This window comes from Salvelinus alpinus, chromosome 2 (assembly GCF_045679555.1).
Source record: "Salvelinus alpinus chromosome 2, SLU_Salpinus.1, whole genome shotgun sequence".
NCBI lineage: Eukaryota > Metazoa > Chordata > Actinopteri > Salmoniformes > Salmonidae > Salvelinus > Salvelinus alpinus.
Genome location: NC_092087.1, coordinates 116,637,260 through 116,661,854, shown reverse-complemented (window position 1 = coordinate 116,661,854; position 24,595 = coordinate 116,637,260). Strand labels below are relative to the sequence as shown.

Below are 24,595 nucleotides of genomic sequence, written 5' to 3'. Positions count from 1 at the left end.
GAGATTACTCACGTCACCGTTTTTGTAGAGGTCTGCAAAAAGGGTTTCTGGCCTCTTCTCTAGTAGTTTCTGTTTGAAAGCTTTCCTCATTGTGTCATTTTTTACCTTTTTTGGGTAGAGAATGGATTCTGCGCTGAGGGGGAGTGGGGACATGGTGTCTGTGCGCTCTGCTACTACCGCTACTGCTGCGCTGTTCTGCTGCCCCGTTGCCATGGCAACCGATTTGTTCGTCTGCTGTTCGCGCTACTTTCAAAAAACAGCAAAAATAGTGAAAAATCCTCACACAAAAGACTGAAGATATGTTTACATATCCTGTATCCATATCATGTCCGTGCTCCTTTTTGTTTTACTCACTCAGTTTGGTCGTTTGATGTAGTTGTATTAACTGACCTTGCTAGTTTTGTTCTAGCTCGTTTCTTATGGCTAGCTTGTTAGTCTGCTGGCTGGGTCTTTGTTGTGTAGCTAGCTAGCTAGACTCAAAACTTCTTAACTTGAGGCGCCAAGTTACTTTTTTTTCTATTCTGAATGTATAGAGTTGTTGTTCATCACTTCTTGTCTGGAATTCTTCTTCGATTAGAGTGTTTATCTCATTCTAAAAACCCAAAAAATCTAATATATCAGGAGCTCATGTTGAGCATGACTCTCTCTCTCTCTCTCTTCCTCTCTCTCTCTCTCTCTCTCTCTCTCTCTCTCTCTCTCTCTCTCTCTCTCTCTCTCTCTCTCTCTCTCTCTCTCTCTCTCTCTCTCTCTCTCTCTGTCTCTCTCTGTCTCTCTCTCTCTCTATCACTCCCTATTCAATTCAAAGGGATTTATTTGCATGGGAAACATATGTTAACATTGCCAAAGCAAGTGAAATAAACATTTAAAAAATGAATGACTCAAATTCATAAAGGAAAAGAGACATTTCAAATGTCGTATTATGTCCGGACACAGTGTTGTAACGACGTGCAAACTGTTAAAAGTACAAAAGGGAAAATATATAAACATAAGGATGGGTTGTATTGTTGTCCCTCCCTCCCTCTCTCTCTCTCTCTCTCTCTCTCTCTCTCTCTCTCTCTCTCTCTCTCTCTCTCTCTCTCTCTCTCTACCTCTCTCTCTCTCTCTCTCTCTCTCTCTCTCTCTCTCTCTCTCTCTCTCTCTCTCTCTCTCTCTCTCTCTCTCTCTCTCTCTCTCTCTCTACTCTCTCTCTCTCTCTCTCTCTCTCTCTCTCTCTGTCTCTCTCTCTCTCTGTCTCTCTCTCTCTCTCTCTCTCTCTCTCTCTCTCTCTCTCTCTCTCTCTCTCTCTCTCTCTCTCTCTCTCTCTCTCTCTCTCTCTCTCTCTCTCTCGCTCTCTGTCTCTCTCTCTCTCTCTCTCTCTCTCTCTCTCTCTCTCTCTCTCTCTCTCTCTCTCTCTCTCTCTCTCTCTCTCTCTCTATCTCTCTCTCTCTCTCTCTCTCTCTCTCTCTCTCTCTCTCTCTCTCTCTCTCTCTCTCTCTCTCTCTCTCTCTCTCTCTCTCTCTCTCTCTCTGTCTCTCTCTCTCTCTCTTCCTCTCTCTCTCTCTCCTCTCTCTCTCTCTCACCTCTCTCTCTCTCTCTCTCTCTCTCTCTCTCTCTCTCTCTCTCTCTCTCTCTCTCTCTCTCTCTCTCTCTCTCTCTCTCTCTCTCTCTCTCTCTCTCTCTCTCTCTCTCTCTCTCTCTCTCTCTCTCTCTCTCTCTCTCTCTCTCTCTCTCTCTCTCTCTCTCTCTCTCTCTCTCTCTCTCTCTCTCTGTCTCTCTCTCTCTCTCTTCCTCTCTCTCTCTCTCCTCTCTCTCTCCTCTCACCTCTCTCTCTCTCTCTCTCTCTCTCTCTCTCTCTCTCTCTCTCTGTCTCTCTCTCTCTCTCTCTCTCTCCCTCTCTCTCTCTCTCTCTCTCTCTCTCTCTCTCTCTCTCTCTCTGTCTCTCTCTCTCTCTCTCTCTCTCTCTCTCTCTCTCTCTCTCTCTCTCTCTCTCTCTCTCTCTCTCTCTCTCTCTCTCTGTCTCTCTCTCTCTCTTCCTCTCTCCTCTCTCTCCTCTCTCTCTCTCTCTCTCTGTGTGAAAGGTGGCATGTATAATGTTATACAATCTAATGGTGTTCTTTAGTTAAACTGAACACAACACATCCACAGAATGAAAGCTTTCCTGTCCTAAACCTTCAGTCCATTAGACCATCCCAGCAGGTTAATGTCAGGGGTGAGAGGTCAGGGGTCAGGCTGTGAGAGGAGACAGAACAGATTATAACACACCAGAGAGCACAACACATCCACAGAATGAAAGCTTTCCTGTCCTAAACCGTCAGTCCATTGGACCACACCAGCGGGTTAATGTCAGAGGTCAGAGGTCAGGCTGTGAGAGGAGACAGAACAGATTATAACACACCAGAGAGCACAACACATCCACAGAATGAAAGCTTTCCTGTCCTAAACCTTCAGTCCATTGGACCACCCCAGCAGGTTAATGTCAGAGGTGAGAGGTCAGGGGTCAGGCTGTGAGAGGAGACAGAACAGATTATAACACACCAGAGAGCACAACACATCCACAGAATGAAAGCTTTCCTGTCCTAAACCGTCAGTCCATTGGACCACACCAGCGGGTTAATGTCAGAGGTCAGAGGTCAGGCTGTGAGAGGAGACAGAACAGATTATAACACACCAGAGAGCACAACACATCCACAGAATGAAAGCTTTCCTGTCCTAAACCTTCAGTCCATTGGACCACCCCAGCAGGTTAATGTCAGAGGTGAGAGGTCAGGGGTCAGGCTGTGAGAGGAGACAGAACAGATTATAACACACCAGAGAGCACATTGGACCACCCCAGCAGGTTAATGTCAGGGGTCAGGGGTCAGGCTGTGAGAGGAGACAGAACAGATTATAACACACCAGAGAACACAACACATGCACAGAATGAAAGCTTTCCTGTCCTACTGTTTGTGTGTTTATACGGTCCGGGGTTCATTAATGTTAAAACAGTCAGACTATTCTAGATTACTACCCTACACTCTAATACAGATTATTATGATTCTGACATAACTACTGTAATCTACACTAATCTGAGAACAATTGCAGGGGCACTGTGTGTGGTGTTTTAGGGATGTGTGTGTGTGTGTGGTGTTTTAGTGGTGTGTGCGTGGTGTTTTAGTGGTGTGTGTGTGTGTGTGTGTGTGTGTGTGTGTGTGTGTGTGTGTGTGTGTGTGTGTGTGTGTGTGTGTGTGTGTGTGTGTGTGTGTGTGTGTGTGTGTGTGTTATATGGATGTTTTCTGGTTTTACTCTGATCCCATTTCCTGTCGTCAAGGCCAAAGGTTGCTAAGCAACTTCGCTCCTGTCTACTGTCATAAAGGTTTCATTCTCCCCCCTCTCTGTCTCTCTCTGCCTCTCCTCCCTCCATCTTTGTCTCTGCCTCTCCTCCCTCCATCTTTGTCTCTCTCCCTCGCCTTCTCTCTCTGCCTCTCTTCCCTCCATCTTTGTCTCTGTCTCTCTCCCTCGCCTTCTCTCTCTGCCTCTCCTCCCTCCATCTTTGTCTCTCTCCCTCGCCTTCTCTCTCTGCCTCTCCTCCCTCCATCTTTGTCTCTGCCTCTCCTCCCTCCATCTTTGTCTCTCTCCCTCGCCTTCTCTCTCTGCCTCTCCTCCCTCGAGCTTTGTCTCTCTCCCTCGCCTTCTCTCTCTGCCTCTCTTCCCTCCATCTTTGTCTCTGTCTCTCTCCCTTGCCTTCTCTCTCTGCCTCTCCTCCCTCGAGCTTTGTCTCTCTCCCTCGCCTTCTCTCTCTGCCTCTCTTCCCTCCATCTTTGTCTCTGTCTCTCTCCCTCGCCTTCTCTCTCTGCCTCTCCTCCCTCCATCTTTGTCTCTGTCTCTCCCCCCTCCCTACTTCTCTCTCTCTCTGTTTCTCCCCCCCCCTCATTCTCTCTCTCTCTCTCTCTGTTTCTCCCATCTCTCTCTCTCTCTCTTTTTCTCCCATCTCTCTCTCTCCGTTTCTCCCACCTTTCTCTCGCCCCTTTTCTCCCATCTCTCTCTCTCCCTTTTTCTCCCATCTCTCTCCACCCTCCTCTTCTCTCTTCCCCTCTTCCTCTCTTTCTTTCTGTCTGAAATTCAGTTCCAGTCTTGATAACAATAGATAATAGATAGACTCACATCATCAACACTGAATGACTGAAAAACTGGCTGAAGGACTGACTGACTGAAGGACTGACTGACTGACTGACTGACTGACTGACTGAAGGACTGACTGACTGACTGAAGGACTGACTGACTGAAGGACTGACTGAAGGACTGACTGAAGGACTGACTGACTGACTGAAGGACTGACTGACTGACTGAAACTGACTGACTGACTGACTGACTGACTGACTGAAGGACTGACTGAAGGACTGACTGACTGACTGACTGCTGACTGAAGGACTGACTGACTGAAGGACTGACTGACTGACTGACTGAAGGACTGACTGACTGAAGGACTGGCTGACTGACTGACTGGATTGGCTGAAGGACTGACTGACTGAAGGACTGACTGACTGACTGAAGGAATGACTGGCTGAAGGACTGACTGACTGAAGGACTGACTGACCGAAGGACCGACTGACTGACTGAAGGACCAACTGACTGACTGAAGGACTGACTGACTGAGAGACTGACGGACTGAAGGACTGACTGACTGACTGACTGACTGAAGGACTGATCTGACTCGATCGAAGGATCTGATCTGATCGAAGGATCGATCGATCGATCTGAAGGATCTGATCTGATCGATCGAAGGATCTGATCGATCGAAGGATCGATCGAAGGATCGATCGAAGGATCTGATCGATCGATCGATCGAAGGATCGATCGATCGATCTGAAACTCTGATCTGATCTGATCGATCGATCGAAGGATCTGATCGAAGGATCTGATCGATCGATCGCCTGATTGAAGGATCGCCTGATCGAAGGATCGATCGATCGAAGGATCGATCGATCGATCTGATCGAAGGATCGATCGATCGAAGGATCGGTCGATCGATCGATCGATTGGTCGAAGGATCTGATCTGATCGAAGGATCGATCGATCGATCGAAGGAATGACTGGCTCGAAGGACTCGATCTGATCTGAAGGATTGATCTGACCGAAGGACCGATCTGATCTGATCTGAAGGACCGACTGATCTGATCTGAAGGATCTGATCTGATCTGAGAGATCTGATCGGATCTGAAGGATCTGATCTGATCTGATCTGATCTGAAGGATCTGATCTGATCTGATCGAAGGATCTGATCTGATCTGAAGGACTGATCTGATCTGATCTGAAGGACCGACTGATCTGATCTGAAGGACCGACTGACTGAAGGATCTGATCTGATCTGAAGGATCTGATCTGATCTGACTCGATCTGAAGGACTCGATCTGATCTGATCTGAAGGATCTGATCTGATCTGATCTGAAGGATCTGATCTGATCTGAAGGATCTGATCTGACTCGATCTGATCTGGTCTGAAGTATCTGATCTGATCTGATCGATCGATCGACTCGATCTGATCTGAAGGACCGACTGATCTGATCTGATCTGAAGGATCTGATCTGATCTGAAGGACTGACTGATCGATCGACTCGATCTGACTCGACTGACTGATCTGAAGGACTGATCTGATCTGAAGGATTGATTGAATGACTGAAGGACTGACTGACTGACTGAAGGACCTAGTGACTGACTGAAGGACTGACTGACTGACTAACTGACTGACTGACTGGCTGAAGGACTGACTGACTGACTGACTGACTGAAGGACTGACTGACTGAAGGACTGAATGACTGAAGGACTGACTGACTGACTGAAGGACCTAGTGACTGACTGAAGGATCTGATCTGATCTGATCTGAAGGACCGATCTGAAGGACTCGATCTGATCTGAAGGACTGACTGACTGAAGGACTGATTGACTGAAGGACTGACTGGCTGAAGGACTGACTGACTGAAGGACCTAGTGATTGACTGAAGGACCTAGTGACTGACTGAAGGACTGACTGACTGAAGGACTGACTGAAGGACTGCCTGACTGAATGACTGACTGAAGGACTGACTGACTGACTGAAGGACTGACTGACTGAAGGACTGACTGAAGGACTGACTGAAGGACTGACTGACTGACTGACTGAAGGACTGACTGACTGACTGAAACTCTGACTGACTGACTGACTGACTGACTGACTGAAGGACTGACTGAAGGACTGCCTGACTGAAGGACTGACTGACTGAAGGACTGACTGACTGACTGGCTGAAGGACTGACTGACTGAAGGACTGACTGACTGACTGAAGGAATGACTGGCTGAAGGACTGACTGACTGAAGGACTGACTGACCGAAGGACCGACTGACTGACTGAAGGACCGACTGACTGACTGAAGGACTGACTGACTGAGAGACTGACGGACTGAAGGACTGACTGACTGACTGACTGAAGGACTGACTGACTGACTGAAGGACTGACTGACTGAAGGACTGACTGAAGGATCTGATCTGAAGGATCTGACTCGACTCGACTCGATCTGAAGGATCTGATCTGACTGATCTGAAACTCTGACTGACTGACTGATCTGATCTGATCTGATCGATCGAAGGACTGACTGAAGGATCTGATCTGATCTGACTGCCTGACTGAAGGACTGCCTGACTGAAGGATCTGATCTGATCTGAAGGACTGACTGATCTGATCTGATCGATCGAAGGATCTGATCTGATCTGAAGGACTGGCTGATTGATCTGATCTGATTGGCTGAAGGACTGATCTGATCTGAAGGATCTGACTGATCTGATCTGAAGGAATGACTGGCTGAAGGTCTGACTGATCTGAAGGATCGACTGACTGACTGGCGAGTACGACTGACTGATCGATCGATCGATCGATGACTGAAGGACCGACTGACTGATCGATGAAGGACTGACTGACTGAAGGATTGACTGATCGATCGACTGAAGGACTGACTGACTGAAGGATTGATTGAATGACTGAAGGACTGACTGACTGACTGAAGGACCTAGTGACTGACTGAAGGACTGACTGACTGATAACTGACTGACTGACTGAAGGACCAGTGATTGACTGAAGGACTGACTGACTGAAGGACTGACGAAGGATGCCTGATTGAATGACTGACTGAAGGACTGACTGACTGACTGAAGGACTGACTGACTGAAGGACTGACTGAAGGACTGACTGAAGGACTGACTGACTGAGAGACTGACGGACTGAAGGACTGACTGACTGACTGACTGACTGAAGGACTGACTGACTGAAGGATCGATCGAAGGATGACTGAAGGATCTGACTGACTGATCGAAGGACCGACCGACTGACTGAAACTCTGATTGATGACCGACTGACTGACTGACTGATGGAGTGACTGACTGAAGGACTGACTGACTGACTGCCTGACTGAAGGACTGCCTGACTGAAGGATTGATTGATCTGAAGGATCGATCGACTGACTGACTGAAGGATCTGATCGATCGAAGGACTGGCTGACTGACTGACTGATTGGCTGAAGGACTGACTGACTGAAGGACTGACTGACTGACTGAAGGAATGACTGGCTGAAGGTCTGACTGACTGAAGGACTGACTGACTGACTGACTGGCTGAAGTACTGACTGACTGACCGACCGACCGACTGACTGACTGAAGGACCGACTGACTGACTGACTGAAGGACTGACTGACTGAAGGACTGACTGAAGGACTGACTGACTGAAGGACTGACTGACTGAAGGATTGATTGAATGACTGAAGGACTGACTGACTGACTGAAGGACCTAGTGACTGACTGAAGGACTGACTGACTGACTAACTGACTGACTGACTGACTGACTGGCTGAAGGGACTGACTGACTGACTGACTGACTGAAGGACTGACTGACTGAAGGACTGAATGACTGAAGGACTGACTGACTGACTGAAGGACCTAGTGACTGACTGAAGGACTGACTGACTGACTGACTGACTGACTGAAGGACTGACTGACTGAAGGACTGACTGACTGACTGACGGACTGACTGAAGGACTGACTGACTGAAGGACTGACTGACTGAAGGACTGATTGACTGAAGGACCGACTGAAGGACTGACTGACTGAAGGACTGACTGACTGAAGGACTGATTGACTGAAGGACTGACTGGCTGAAGGACTGACTGACTGAAGGACCTAGTGATTGACTGAAGGACCTAGTGACTGACTGAAGGACTGACTGACTGAAGGACTGACTGACTGAAGGACTGACTGACTGAAGGACTGATTGACTGAATGACTGACTCAATGACTGACTGACTGACTGAAGGACTGACTGACTGGCTGCTCAGTCCAATAGATAACGATAGGTAACATGTCCGCTGTCCAAGACTGAAGGACTGACTGACTGAAGGACTGATTGACTGAAGGACTGACTGACTGAAGGACTGACTGACTGAAGGACCTAGTGATTGACTGAAGGACCTAGTGACTGACTGAAGGACTGACTGACTGACTGACTGAAGCACTGACTGAAGGACTGACTGACTGCCTGACTGAAGGACTGACTGACTGAAGGACTGACTGACTGAAGGACTGACTGACTGACTGAAGGACTGACTGACTGAAGGACTGGCTGACTGACTGACTGAATGACTGACTGGCTGAAGGACTGACTGACTGAAGGACTGACTGACTGACTGAAGGACTGACTGACTGAAGGACTGACTGACTGAAGGACCGACTGACTGACTGAAGGACCGACTGACTGACTGAAGGACTGACTGACTGAGAGACTGACTGACTGAATGACTGAAGGACTGACTGACTGACTGACTGACTGAAGGACTGACTGACTGACTGAAGGACTGAGTGACTGAAGGACTGACTGACTGACTGAAGGACCGACTGACTGACTGAAGGACCTGACTGACTGACTGAAGGACTGACTGACTGAAGGACTGACTGACTGACTGACTGACTGACTGACTGAAGAACTGACTGACTGACTGACTGACTGACTGAAGAACTGACTGACTGACTGACTGACTGACTGAAGGACTGACTGACTGAAGGTTTGATTGAATGACTGAAGGACTGACTGACTGAAGGATTGATTGAATGACTGAAGGACTGACTGACTGACTGAAGGACCTAGTGACAGACTGACTAACTGACTGACTGACTGACTGACTGACTGACTGACTGACTGACTGACTGACTGACTGACTGACTGACTGAAGGACTGACTGACTGAAGGACTGACTGACTGAAGGACTGAATGACTGAAGGACTGACTGACTGACTGAAGGACCTAGTGACTGACTGAAGGACTGACTGACTGACTGACGGACTGACTGAAGGACTGACTGACTGAAGGACTGATTGACTGAAGGACCGACTGAAGGACTGACTGACTGAAGGACTGATTGACTGAAGGACTGACTGACTGAAGGACTGACTGACTGACTGAAGGACTGACTGACTGAAGGACCTAGTGATTGACTGAAGGACCTAGTGACTGACTGAAGGACTGACTGACTGAAGGACTGATTGACTGAAGGACTGACTGACTGAAGGACTGACTGACTGAAGGACTGACTGACTGAAGGACCTAGTGATTGACTGAAGGACCTAGTGACTGACTGAAGGACTGACTGACTGAAGGACTGACTGACTGAAGGACTGACTGACTGAATGACTGACTCAATGACTGACTGACTGACTGACTGACTGAAGGACTGACTGACTGGCTGCCAGGTCCAATAGATAACGTTAGGTAACATGTCCGCTGTCCAAGACTGAAGTTGGTTTCTGACTCTGTAGTGACTTCCTGTCCATTTGAACATGGCCGCTGTCTGAAGCTGGTTTCTGACTCTGTAGTGACTTCCTGTCCATTTGAACATGTCCGCTGTCTGAAGCTGGTTTCTGACTCTGTAGTGACTTCCTGTCCAGTTGAACATGGCCGCTGTCTGAAGCTGGTTTCTGACGCTGTAGTGACTTCCTGTCCATTTGAACATGTCCGCTGTCTGAAGCTGGTTTCTGACTCTGTAGTGACTTCCTGTCCAGTTGAACATGGCCGCTGTCTGAAGCTGGTTTCTGACGCTGTAGTGACTTCCTGTCCATTTGAACATGGCCGCTGTCTGAAGCTGGTTTCTGACTCTGTAGTGACTTCCTGTCCATTTGAACATGGCCGCTGTCTGAAGCTGGTTTCTGACTCTGTAGTGACTTCCTGTCCATTTGAACATGGCCGCTGTCTGAAGCTGGTTTCTGACTCTGTAGTGACTTCCTGTCCATTTGAACATGGCCGCTGTCTGAAGCTGGTTTCTGACTCTGTAGTGACTTCCTGTCCATTTGAACATGTCCGCTGTCTGAAGCTGGTTTCTGACTCTGTAGTGACTTCCTGAACATATTACCCTGATCAACAGGGAGCATAGATTACCCTGATCAACAGGGAATATAGATTACCCTGATCAACAGGGAGCATAGATTACCCTGATCAACATAGAGCATAGATTACCCTGATCAACAGGGAGCATAGATTACCCTGATCAACAGGGAATATAGATTACCCTGATCAACATAAAGCATAGATTACCCTGATCAACATAAAGCATAGATTACCCTGATCAACAGGGGGCATAGATTACCCTGATCAACAGGGAGCATAGATTACCCTGATCAACATAGAGCATAGATTACCCTGATCAACAGGGGGCATATATTACCCTGATCAACAGGGAGCATAGATTACCCTGATCAACAGGGAATATAGATTACCCTGATCAACAGGGAGCATAGATTACCCTGATCAACATAGAGCATAGATTACCCTGATCAACAGGGAGCATAGATTACCCTGATCAACAGGGAATATAGATTACCCTGATCAACATAAAGCATAGATTACCCTGATCAACATAAAGCATAGATTACCCTGATCAACAGGGGGCATAGATTACCCTGATCAACAGGGAGCATAGATTACCCTGATCAACATAGAGCATAGATTACCCTGATCAACAGGGGGCATAGATTACCCTGATCAACAGGGAGCATAGATTACCCTGATCAACATAGAGCATAGATTACCCTGATCAACAGGGAGCATAGATTACCCTGATCAACAGGGAATATAGATTACCCTGATCAACAGGGAGCATAGATTACCCTGATCAACATAGAGCATAGATTACCCTGATCAACAGGGAGCATAGATTACCCTGATCAACAGGGAATATAGATTACCCTGATCAACATAAAGCATAGATTACCCTGATCAACATAAAGCATAGATTACCCTGATCAACAGGGAGCATAGATTACCCTGATCAACATAGAGCATAGATTACCCTGATCAACAGGGGGCATAGATTACCCTGATCAACAGGGAGCATAGATTACCCTGATCAACAGGGAATATAGATTACCCTGATCAACAGGGAGCATAGATTACCCTGATCAACATAGAGCATAGATTACACTGATCAACAGGGAGCATAGATTACCCTGATCAACAGGGAATATAGATTACCCTGATCAACATAAAGCATAGATTACCCTGATCAACATAAAGCATAGATTACCCTGATCAACAGGGGGCATAGATTACCCTGATCAACAGGGAGCATAGATTACCCTGATCAACATAGAGCATAGATTACCCTGATCAACAGGGGGCATAGATTACCCTGATCAACAGGGAGCATAGATTACCCTGATCAACATAGAGCATAGATTACCCTGATCAACAGGGAGCATAGATTACCCTGATCAACATAAAGCATAGATTACCCTGATCAACATAAAGCATAGATTACCCTGATCAACAGGGAGCATAGATTACCCTGATCAACAGGGATTATAGATTACCCTGATCAACATAAAGCAGAGATTACCCTGATCGTCAGGCTAGGCTACCTGTCGTCCCTGCAGGCTAGGCTACTTTTCGTCCCTGTAGGCTAGGCTACCTGTCATCCCTGTAGGCTAGGCTACCTGTCGTCCCTGCAGGCTAGGCTACCTGTCGTCCCTGCAGGCTAGGCTACCTGTCGTCCCTGCAGGCTAGGTTACTTTTCGTCCCTGTAGGCTAGGCTACCTGTCGTCCCTGTAGGCTAGGCTTCCTGTCGTCCCTGCAGGCTAGGCTACCTGTCGTCCCTGTAGGCTAGGCTACCTGTCGTCCCTGCAGGCTAGGCTACCTGTCTCCCTGCAGGCTAGGCTACCTGTCGTCCCTGCAGGCTAGGCTACCTGTCGTCCCTGCAGGCTAGGCTACCTGTCGTCCCTGCAAACTAGGTTACTTTTCGTCCCTGTAGGCTAGGCTACCTGTCGTCCCTGTAGGCTATGCTACCTGTCGTCCCTGTAGGCTAGGCTACCTGTCGTCCCTGTAGGCTAGGCTACCTGTCGTCCCTGTAGGCTAGGCTACCTGACTACCAGGTGTAGTCGCTTCATACTCGTCGCCAAACCCACTGGCTTCAGGTCATCTACAAGACCCTGCTAGGTAAAGTCCCCCCTTATCTCAGCTCGCTGGTCACCATAGCAGCACCCACCTGTAGCACGTGCTCCAGCAGGTATATCTCTCTGGTCACCCCCAAAGCTAATTCCTCCTTTGGTCTTCTTTCCTTCCAGTTCTCTGCTGCCAATGACTGGAACGAACTGCAAAAATCTCTGAAACTGAAAACACTTATCTCCCTCACTAGCTTTAAGCACCAGCTGTCAGAGCAGCTCACAGATTACTGCCCCTGTACATAGCCCATCTTTAATTTAGCCCAAACAACTACCTCTTCCCCTACTGTATTTATTTATTTATTTTGCTCCTTTGCACCCCATTATTTCTATCTCTACTTTGCACATTCTTCCACTGCAGATCTACCATTCCAGTGTTTTACTTGCTATATTGTATTTACTTCGCCACCATGGCCTTTTTTTTGCCTTCACCTCCCTTATCTCACCTCATTTGCTCACATTGTATATAGACTTATTTTTCTACTGTATTATTGACTGTATGTTTTGTTTATTCCATGTGTAACTCTGTGTTGTTGTTTGTGTCGAACTGCTTTGCTTTATCTTGGCCAGGTCACAGTTGTAAATGAGAACTTGTTCTCAACTTGCCTACCTGGTTAAATAAAGGTGAAATAAAAATAATAAAAAAATTGAATAGGCTAAGGTCAGGTGTGGGACTCAGATGGTCACTTTATCACGTACAGTCTGGCGGTTGTGGATGGATTATCAGCGATTGCAGGTGAACAAACAGCTGACCTGCGCATCACTAGTGTGTGTGACCTCTTCACCTGTGAGATGATAATCGCCTGAAACCAGGTCAACTATCAGGTGAGGTCACCAACGACGGGGAGGGGTGTGGGAGGTCACCAACGACGGGGAGGGGTGTGTGAGGTCACCAACGACGGGGAGGGGTGTGTGAGGTCACCAACGACGAGGAGGTGTGTGTGAGGTCACCAACGACGAGGAGGTGTGTGTGAGGTCACCAACGGCGGGGAGGTGTGTGTGAGGTCACCAACGACGAGGAGGTGTGTGTGAGGTCACCAACGACGAGGAGATGTGTGTGAGGTCACCAACGGCGGGGAGGGGTGTGTGAGGTCACCAACAACGGGGAGGGGTGTGTGAGGTCACCAACAACGGGGAGGGGTGTGTGTGAGGTCATTTTTTTATTTTTCCTTTATTCAACTAGGCAAGTCAGTTAAGAATAAATTCTTATTTACAATGACAGCCATGGAACAGTGGGTTAACTGCCTTGTTCAGGGGCAGAATGACAGATTTGTACCTTGTCAGCTCGGGGATTCGAACTTGCAACCTTTCGGTTACTAGTCCAAAGCTCTAACCACTAGGCTACGCTGCCGCCCCACCAACGACGGGGAGGGGGAGGTGTGTGTGAGGTCACCAACGACGGGGAGGGGGGGGGGTGAGGTCACCAACAACGGGGAGGGGGGAGGTGTGTGTGAGGTCACCAACAACGGGGAGGGGGGAGGTGTGTGTGAGGTCACCAACAACGGGGAGGGGGGAGGTGTGTGTGAGGTCACCAACGACGGGGAGGGGGAGGTGTGTGTGAGGTCACCAACGACGGGGAGGGGAGAGAAGTGTGTGAGGTCACCAACGACGGGGAGGGGGGAGGTGTGTGAGGTCACTGATAACGATTCCAACTTTAACACTGTGGTGAACACACATTCACCCCCGAAATAAAACACTTCCTCATAGATGACATTATCCAGTGGTCACCATGGTTACTGGCCCCAGGACAGCCAATCACACACTGATAATACGAGTCTGGCCTAGATACCCAACAGTCATTGATAACCCAGCAGGAAGGGTGTTTCTGTGTGTGTGTAACGGTGTGTGTGTGTGTGTGTAGCAGTGTGTGTGTGTGTGTGTGTGTGTGTGTGTGTGTGTGTGTGTGTGTGTGTGTGTGTGTGTGTGTGTGTGTGTGTGTGTGTGTGTGTGTGTGTGTGAGAGAAAGGTGTAGACCTTGAACTGACAACAATAGCAACACGAGTAATAATGTGTCTTGAAACTATGAGAAAGGCATACTGCATCCCCTGAGAGAGAGAGAGACAAGGCATACTGCATCCCCTGAGAGAGAGAGAGACAAGGCATACTGCATCCCCTGAGAGAGAGAGCATACTGGATCCCCTGAGAGAGAGAGACAAGGCATTCTGCATCCCCTGAGAGAGAGAGAGACAAGGCATACTGCATCCCCTGAGAGAGAGAGAGACAAGGCATACTGCATCCCCTGAGAGAGAGAGAGACAAGGCATACTGCATCCCCTGAGAGAGAGAGCATACTGGATCCCCTGAGAGAGAGAGAGACAAGGCATACTGCATCCCCTGAGAGAGAGAGAGACAAGGCATACTGCATCCCCTGAGAGAGAGAGAGACAAGGCATACTGCATCCCCTGAGAGAGAGAGAGACAAGGCATACTGCATCCCCTGAGAGAGAGAGCATACTGCATCCCCTGAGAGAGAGAGAGACAAGGCATACTGCATCCCCTGAGAGAGAGAGCATACTGGATCCCCTGAGAGAGAGAGAGACAAGGCATACTGCATCCCATGAGAGAGAGAGCATACTGGATCCCCTGAGAGAGAGAGAGACAAGGCATACTGCATCCCCTGAGAGAGAGAGCATACTGGATCCCCTGAGAGAGAGAGCATACTGGATCCCCTGAGAGAGAGAGAGACAAGGCATACTGCATCCCCTGAGAGAGAGAGCATACTGGATCCCCTGAGAGAGAGAGACAAGGCATTCTGCATCCCCTGAGAGAGAGAGAGACAAGGCATACTGCATCCCCTGAGAGAGAGAGAGACAAGGCATACTGCATCCCCTGAGAGAGAGAGAGACAAGGCATACTGCATCCCCTGAGAGAGAGAGCATACTGGATCCCCTGAGAGAGAGAGAGACAAGGCATACTGCACCCCCTGAGAGAGAGAGAGACAAGGCATACTGCATCCCCTGAGAGAGAGAGAGACAAGGCATACTGCATCCCCTGAGAGAGAGAGAGACAAGGCATACTGCATCCCCTGAGAGAGAGAGCATACTGCATCCCCTGAGAGAGAGAGAGACAAGGCATACTGCATCCCCTGAGAGAGAGAGCATACTGGATCCCCTGAGAGAGAGAGAGACAAGGCATACTGCATCCCATGAGAGAGAGAGCATACTGGATCCCCTGAGAGAGAGAGAGACAAGGCATACTGCATCCCCTGAGAGAGAGAGCATACTGGATCCCCTGAGAGAGAGAGCATACTGGATCCCCTGAGAGAGAGAGAGACAAGGCATACTGCATCCCCTGAGAGAGAGAGCATACTGGATCCCCTGAGAGAGAGAGAGACAAGGCATACTGCATCCCCTGAGAGAGAGAGCATACTGCATCCCCTGAGAGAGAGAGAGACAAGGCATACTGCATCCCCTGAGAGAGAGAGCATACTGGATCCCCTGAGAGAGAGACAAGGCATACTGCATCCCCTGAAAGAGAGAGCGAGACAAGGCATACTGCATCCCCTGAGAGAGAGAGTATTCTGCATCCCCTGAGAGAGAGAGACAAGGCATACTGCATCCCCTGAGAGAGAGAGACAAGGCATACTGCATCCCCTGAGAGAGAGAGACAAGGCATACTGCATCCCCTGAGAGAGAGACAAGGCATACTGCATCCCCTGAGAGAGAGACAAGGCATACTGCATCCCCTGAGAGAGAGAGACAAGGCATACTGCATCCCCTGAGAGAGAGAGACAAGGCATACTGCATCCCCTGAGAGAGAGAGTATTCTGCATCCCCTGAGAGAGAGAGACAAGGCATACTGCATCCCCTGAGAGAGAGAGCATTCTGCATCCCCTGAGAGAGAGAGACAAGGCATACTGCATCCCCTGAGAGAGAGAGACAAGGCATACTGCATCCCCTGAGAGAGAGAGACAAGGCATACTGCATCCCCTGAGAGAGAGAGAGACAAGGCATACTGCATCCCCTGAGAGAGAGAGACAATGCATACTGCATCCCCTGAGAGAGAGAGACAAGGCATACTGCATCCCCTGAGAGAGAGAGACAAGGCATTCTGCATCCCCTGAGAGAGAGAGACAAGGCATACTGCATCCCCTGAGAGAGAGAGACAAGGCATACTGCATCCCCTGAGAGAGAGAGAGACAAGACATACTGCATCCCCTGAGAGAGAGAGACAAGGCATACTGCATCCCCTGAGAGAGAGAGAGACAAGACATACTGCATCCCCTGAGAGAGAGAGAGACAAGGCATACTGCATCCCCTGAGAGAGAGAGACAAGGCATACTGCATCCCCTGAGAGAGAGAGACAAGGCATCCTGCATCCCCTGAGAGAGAGAGACAATGCATACTGCATCCCCTGAGAGAGAGAGACAAGGCATACTGCATCCCCTGAGAGAGAGAGACAAGGCATACTGCATCCCCTGAGAGAGAGAGACAAGGCATACTGCATCCCCTGAGAGAGAGAGACAAGGCATACTGCATCCCCCGAGAGAGAGAGCATACTGCATCCCCTGAGAGAGAGAGACAAGCATACTGCATCCCCTGAGAGAGAGAGACAAGGCATACTGCATCCCCTGAGAGAGAGAGACAAGGCATTCTGCATCCCCTGAGAGAGAGAGACAAGGCATACTGCATCCCCTGAGAGAGAGAGACAAGGCATACTGCATCCCCTGAGAGAGAGAGACAAGGCATACTGCATCCCCTGAGAGAGAGAGAGACAAGGCATACTGCATCCCCTGAGAGAGAGAGAGACAAGGCATACTGCATCCCCTGAGAGAGAGAGAGACAAGGCATTCTGCATCCCCTGAGAGAGAGAGAGACAAGGCATACTGCATCCCCTGAGAGAGAGAGAGACAAGGCATACTGCATCCCCTGAGAGAGAGAGAGACAAGGCATACTGCATCCCCTGAGAGAGAGAGCATACTGGATCCCCTGAGAGAGAGAGAGACAAGGCATACTGCATCCCCTGAGAGAGAGAGAGACAAGGCATACTGCATCCCCTGAGAGAGAGAGAGACAAGGCATACTGCATCCCCTGAGAGAGAGAGAGACAAGGCATACTGCATCCCCTGAGAGAGAGAGCATACTGCATCCCCTGAGAGAGAGAGAGACAAGGCATACTGCATCCCCTGAGAGAGAGAGCATACTGGATCCCCTGAGAGAGAGAGAGACAAGGCATACTGCATCCCATGAGAGAGAGAGCATACTGGATCCCCTGAGAGAGAGAGAGACAAGGAATACTGCATCCCCTGAGAGAGAGAGCATACTGGATCCCCTGAGAGAGAGAGCATACTGGATCCCCTGAGAGAGAGAGAGACAAGGCATACTGCATCCCCTGAGAGAGAGAGCATACTGGATCCCCTGAGAGAGAGAGAGACAAGGCATACTGCATCCCCTGAGAGAGAGAGCATACTGCATCCCCTGAGAGAGAGAGAGACAAGGCATACTGCATCCCCTGAGAGAGAGAGCATTCTGCATCCCCTGAGAGAGAGAGAGACAAGGCATACTGCATCCCCTGAGAGAGAGAGCATACTGGATCCCCTGAGAGAGAGACAAGGCATACTGCATCCCCTGAGAGAGAGCGAGACAAGGCATACTGCATCCCCTGAGAGAGAGAGAGACAAGGCATACTGCATCCCCTGAGAGAGAGAGAGACAAGGCATACTGCATCCCCTGAGAGAGAGAGACAAGGCATACTGCATCCCCTGAGAGAGAGAGACAAGGCATACTGCATCCCCTGAGAGAGAGAGACAAGGCATACTGCATCCCCTGAGAGAGAGACAAGGCATACTGCATCCCCTGAGAGAGAGACAAGGCATACTGCATCCCCTGAGAGAGAGAGACAAGGCATACTGCATCCCCTGAGAGAGAGAGAGACAAGGCATACTGCATCCCCTGAGAGAGAGAGCATTCTGCATCCCCTGAGAGAGAGAGACAAGGCATACTGCATCCCATGAGAGAGAGAGACAAGGCATACTGCATCCCCTGAGAGAGAGAGACAAGGCATACTGCATCCCCTGAGAGAGAGAGAGACAAGGCATACTGCATCCCCTGAGAGAGAGAGACAATGCATACTGCATCCCCTGAGAGAGAGAGACAAGGCATACTGCATCCCCTGAGAGAGAGAGACAAGGCATTCTGCATCCCCTGAGAGAGAGAGACAAGGCATACTGCATCCCCTGAGAGAGAGAGCATTCTGCATCCCCTGAGAGAGAGAGACAAGGCATACTGCATCCCCTGAGAGAGAGAGACAAGGCATACTGCATCCCCTGAGAGAGAGAGAGACAAGGCATACTGCATCCCCTGAGAGAGAGAGAGACAAGGCATACTGCATCCCCTGAGAGAGAGAGAGACAAGGCATACTGCATCCCCTGAGAGAGAGAGCATACTGCATCCCCTGAGAGAGAGAGAGACAAGGCATACTGCATCCCCTGAGAGAGAGAGCATACTGGATCCCCTGAGAGAGAGAGAGACAAGGCATACTGCATCCCATGAGAGAGAGAGCATACTGGATCCCCTGAGAGAGAGAGAGACAAGGAATACTGCATCCCCTGAGAGAGAGAGCATACTGGATCCCCTGAGAGAGAGAGCATACTGGATCCCCTGAGAGAGAGAGAGACAAGGCATACTGCATCCCCTGAGAGAGAGAGCATACTGGATCCCCTGAGAGAGAGAGAGACAAGGCATACTGCATCCCCTGAGAGAGAGAGCATACTGCATCCCCTGAGAGAGAGAGAGACAAGGCATACTGCATCCCCTGAGAGAGAGAGCATACTGGATCCCCTGAGAGAGAGACAAGGCATACTGCATCCCCTGAGAGAGAGCGAGACAAGGCATACTGCATCCCCTGAGAGAGAGAGAGACAAGGCATACTGCATCCCCTGAGAGAGAGAGAGACAAGGCATACTGCATCCCCTGAGAGAGAGAGACAAGGCATACTGCATCCCCTGAGAGAGAGAGACAAGGCATACTGCATCCCCTGAGAGAGAGAGACAAGGCATACTGCATCCCCTGAGAGAGAGACAAGGCATACTGCATCCCCTGAGAGAGAGACAAGGCATACTGCATCCCCTGAGAGAGAGAGACAAGGCATACTGCATCCCATGAGAGAGAGAGCATTCTGCATCCCCTGAGAGAGAGAGACAAGGCATACTGCATCCCATGAGAGAGAGAGACAAGGCATACTGCATCCCCTGAGAGAGAGAGACAAGGCATTCTGCATCCCCTGAGAGAGAGAGACAAGGCATACTGCATCCCCTGAGAGAGAGAGCATTCTGCATCCCCTGAGAGAGAGAGACAAGGCATACTGCATCCCCTGAGAGAGAGAGACAAGGCATACTGCATCCCCTGAGAGAGAGAGACAAGGCATACTGCATCCCCTGAGAGAGAGACAAGGCATACTGCATCCCCTGAGAGAGAGACAGACAAGGCATACTGCATCCCCTGAGAGAGAGAGACAAGGCATACTGCATCCCCTGAGAGAGAGAGACAAGGCATACTGCATCCCCTGAGAGAGAGAGAGACAAGACATACTGCATCCCCTGAGAGAGAGAGACAAGGCATACTGCATCCCCTGAGAGAGAGAGAGACAAGACATACTGCATCCCCTGAGAGAGAGAGAGACAAGGCATACTGCATCCCCTGAGAGAGAGAGACAAGGCATACTGCATCCCCTGAGAGAGAGAGACAAGGCATACTGCATCCCCTGAGAGAGAGAGAGACAAGGCATACTGCATCCCCTGAGAGAGAGAGACAAGGCATACTGCATCCCCTGAGAGAGAGAGACAAGGCATCCTGCATCCCCTGAGAGAGAGAGACAATGCATACTGCATCCCCTGAGAGAGAGAGACAAGGCATACTGCATCCCCTGAGAGAGAGAGACAAGGCATACTGCATCCCCTGAGAGAGAGAGACAAGGCATACTGCATCCCCTGAGAGAGAGAGACAAGGCATACTGCATCCCCTGAGAGAGAGAGCATACTGGATCCCCTGAGAGAGAGAGACAAGGCATTCTGCATCCCCTGAGAGAGAGAGAGAGACAAGGCATACTGCATCCCCTGAGAGAGAGAGAGACAAGGCATACTGCATCCCCTGAGAGAGAGAGAGACAAGGCATACTGCATCCCCTGAGAGAGAGAGCATACTGGATCCCCTGAGAGAGAGAGAGACAAGGCATACTGCACCCCCTGAGAGAGAGAGAGACAAGGCATACTGCATCCCCTGAGAGAGAGAGAGACAAGGCATACTGCATCCCCTGAGAGAGAGAGAGACAAGGCATACTGCATCCCCTGAGAGAGAGAGCATACTGCATCCCCTGAGAGAGAGAGAGACAAGGCATACTGCATCCCCTGAGAGAGAGAGCATACTGGATCCCCTGAGAGAGAGAGAGACAAGGCATACTGCATCCCATGAGAGAGAGAGCATACTGGATCCCCTGAGAGAGAGAGAGACAAGGCATACTGCATCCCCTGAGAGAGAGAGCATACTGGATCCCCTGAGAGAGAGAGCATACTGGATCCCCTGAGAGAGAGAGAGACAAGGCATACTGCATCCCCTGAGAGAGAGAGCATACTGCATCCCCTGAGAGAGAGAGAGACAAGGCATACTGCATCCCCTGAGAGAGAGAGCATACTGGATCCCCTGAGAGAGAGACAAGGCATACTGCATCCCCTGAGAGAGAGCGAGACAAGGCATACTGCATCCCCTGAGAGAGAGAGAGACAAGGCATACTGCATCCCCTGAGAGAGAGAGAGACAAGGCATACTGCATCCCCTGAGAGAGAGAGACAAGGCATACTGCATCCCCTGAGAGAGAGAGACAAGGCATACTGCATCCCCTGAGAGAGAGAGACAAGGCATACTGCATCCCCTGAGAGAGAGACAAGGCATACTGCATCCCCTGAGAGAGAGACAAGGCATACTGCATCCCCTGAGAGAGAGAGACAAGGCATACTGCATCCCCTGAGAGAGAGAGACAAGGCATACTGCATCCCCTGAGAGAGAGAGTATTCTGCATCCCCTGAGAGAGAGAGACAAGGCATACTGCATCCCCTGAGAGAGAGAGCATTCTGCATCCCCTGAGAGAGAGAGACAAGGCATACTGCATCCCCTGAGAGAGAGAGACAAGGCATACTGCATCCCCTGAGAGAGAGAGACAAGGCATACTGCATCCCCTGAGAGAGAGAGAGACAAGGCATACTGCATCCCCTGAGAGAGAGAGACAATGCATACTGCATCCCCTGAGAGAGAGAGACAAGGCATACTGCATCCCCTGAGAGAGAGAGACAAGGCATTCTGCATCCCCTGAGAGAGAGAGACAAGGCATACTGCATCCCCTGAGAGAGAGAGACAAGGCATACTGCATCCCCTGAGAGAGAGAGAGACAAGACATACTGCATCCCCTGAGAGAGAGAGACAAGGCATACTGCATCCCCTGAGAGAGAGAGAGACAAGACATACTGCATCCCCTGAGAGAGAGAGACAAGGCATACTGCATCCCCTGAGAGAGAGAGACAAGGCATACTGCATCCCCTGAGAGAGAGAGACAAGGCATCCTGCATCCCCTGAGAGAGAGAGACAATGCATACTGCATCCCCTGAGAGAGAGAGACAAGGCATACTGCATCCCCTGAGAGAGAGAGACAAGGCATACTGCATCCCCTGAGAGAGAGAGACAAGGCATACTGCATCCCCTGAGAGAGAGAGACAAGGCATACTGCATCCCCCGAGAGAGAGAGCATACTGCATCCCCTGAGAGAGAGACAAGGCATACTGCATCCCCTGAGAGAGAGACAAGGCATACTGCATCCCCTGAGAGAGAGAGACAAGGCATACTGCATCCCCTGAGAGAGAGAGACAAGGCATACTGCATCCCCTGAGAGAGAGAGTATTCTGCATCCCCTGAGAGAGAGAGACAAGGCATACTGCATCCCCTGAGAGAGAGAGCATTCTGCATCCCCTGAGAGAGAGAGACAAGGCATACTGCATCCCCTGAGAGAGAGAGACAAGGCATACTGCATCCCCTGAGAGAGAGAGACAAGGCATACTGCATCCCCTGAGAGAGAGAGAGACAAGGCATACTGCATCCCCTGAGAGAGAGAGACAATGCATACTGCATCCCCTGAGAGAGAGAGACAAGGCATACTGCATCCCCTGAGAGAGAGAGACAAGGCATTCTGCATCCCCTGAGAGAGAGAGACAAGGCATACTGCATCCCCTGAGAGAGAGAGACAAGGCATACTGCATCCCCTGAGAGAGAGAGAGACAAGACATACTGCATCCCCTGAGAGAGAGAGACAAGGCATACTGCATCCCCTGAGAGAGAGAGAGACAAGACATACTGCATCCCCTGAGAGAGAGAGAGACAAGGCATACTGCATCCCCTGAGAGAGAGAGACAAGGCATACTGCATCCCCTGAGAGAGAGAGACAAGGCATACTGCATCCCCTGAGAGAGAGAGACAAGGCATCCTGCATCCCCTGAGAGAGAGAGACAATGCATACTGCATCCCCTGAGAGAGAGAGACAAGGCATACTGCATCCCCTGAGAGAGAGAGACAAGGCATACTGCATCCCCTGAGAGAGAGAGACAAGGCATACTGCATCCCCTGAGAGAGAGAGACAAGGCATACTGCATCCCCCGAGAGAGAGAGCATACTGCATCCCCTGAGAGAGAGAGACAAGCATACTGCATCCCCTGAGAGAGAGAGACAAGGCATACTGCATCCCCTGAGAGAGAGAGACAAGGCATTCTGCATCCCCTGAGAGAGAGAGACAAGGCATACTGCATCCCCTGAGAGAGAGAGAGACAAGGCATACTGCATCCCCTGAGAGAGAGAGAGACAAGGCATACTGCATCCCCTGAGAGAGAGAGAGACAAGGCATACTGCATCCCCTGAGAGAGAGAGCATACTGGATCCCCTGAGAGAGAGAGACAAGGCATTCTGCATCCCCTGAGAGAGAGAGAGACAAGGCATACTGCATCCCCTGAGAGAGAGAGAGACAAGGCATACTGCATCCCCTGAGAGAGAGAGAGACAAGGCATACTGCATCCCCTGAGAGAGAGAGCATACTGCATCCCCTGAGAGAGAGAGAGACAAGGCATACTGCATCCCCTGAGAGAGAGAGTATTCTGCATCCCCTGAGAGAGAGAGACAAGGCATACTGCATCCCCTGAGAGAGAGAGCATTCTGCATCCCCTGAGAGAGAGAGACAAGGCATACTGCATCCCCTGAGAGAGAGAGACAAGGCATACTGCATCCCCTGAGAGAGAGAGACAAGGCATACTGCATCCCCTGAGAGAGAGAGAGACAAGGCATACTGCATCCCCTGAGAGAGAGAGACAATGCATACTGCATCCCCTGAGAGAGAGAGACAAGGCATACTGCATCCCCTGAGAGAGAGAGACAAGGCATTCTGCATCCCCTGAGAGAGAGAGACAAGGCATACTGCATCCCCTGAGAGAGAGAGACAAGGCATACTGCATCCCCTGAGAGAGAGAGAGACAAGACATACTGCATCCCCTGAGAGAGAGAGACAAGGCATACTGCATCCCCTGAGAGAGAGAGAGACAAGACATACTGCATCCCCTGAGAGAGAGAGAGACAAGGCATACTGCATCCCCTGAGAGAGAGAGACAAGGCATACTGCATCCCCTGAGAGAGAGAGACAAGGCATACTGCATCCCCTGAGAGAGAGAGACAAGGCATCCTGCATCCCCTGAGAGAGAGAGACAATGCATACTGCATCCCCTGAGAGAGAGAGACAAGGCATACTGCATCCCCTGAGAGAGAGAGACAAGGCATACTGCATCCCCTGAGAGAGAGAGACAAGGCATACTGCATCCCCTGAGAGAGAGAGACAAGGCATACTGCATCCCCCGAGAGAGAGAGCATACTGCATCCCCTGAGAGAGAGAGACAAGCATACTGCATCCCCTGAGAGAGAGAGACAAGGCATACTGCATCCCCTGAGAGAGAGAGACAAGGCATTCTGCATCCCCTGAGAGAGAGAGACAAGGCATACTGCATCCCCTGAGAGAGAGAGAGAAAAGGCATACTGCATCCCCTGAGAGAGAGAGAGACAAAGCATACTGCATCCCCTGAGAGAGAGAGAGACAAGGCATACTGCATCCCCTGAGAGAGAGAGC

At 50.1% G+C, this 24,595-nt stretch overlaps 1 protein-coding gene across 1 annotated transcript in view; it reads right to left on the bottom strand.

Moving 5' to 3' along the window:
* The window catches only part of LOC139542286 (voltage-dependent T-type calcium channel subunit alpha-1H-like), a 115,260-nt gene extending 104,889 nt beyond the window's left edge, over positions 1-10,371 (bottom strand). The window contains exon 1 of the mRNA XM_071347532.1: positions 9,745-10,371. Within this exon, the coding sequence (XP_071203633.1) occupies positions 9,745-10,371 (627 nt within the window). The remainder of the gene's footprint in view (positions 1-9,744) is intronic.
* Positions 10,372-24,595: the final 14,224 nt, after the last annotated feature.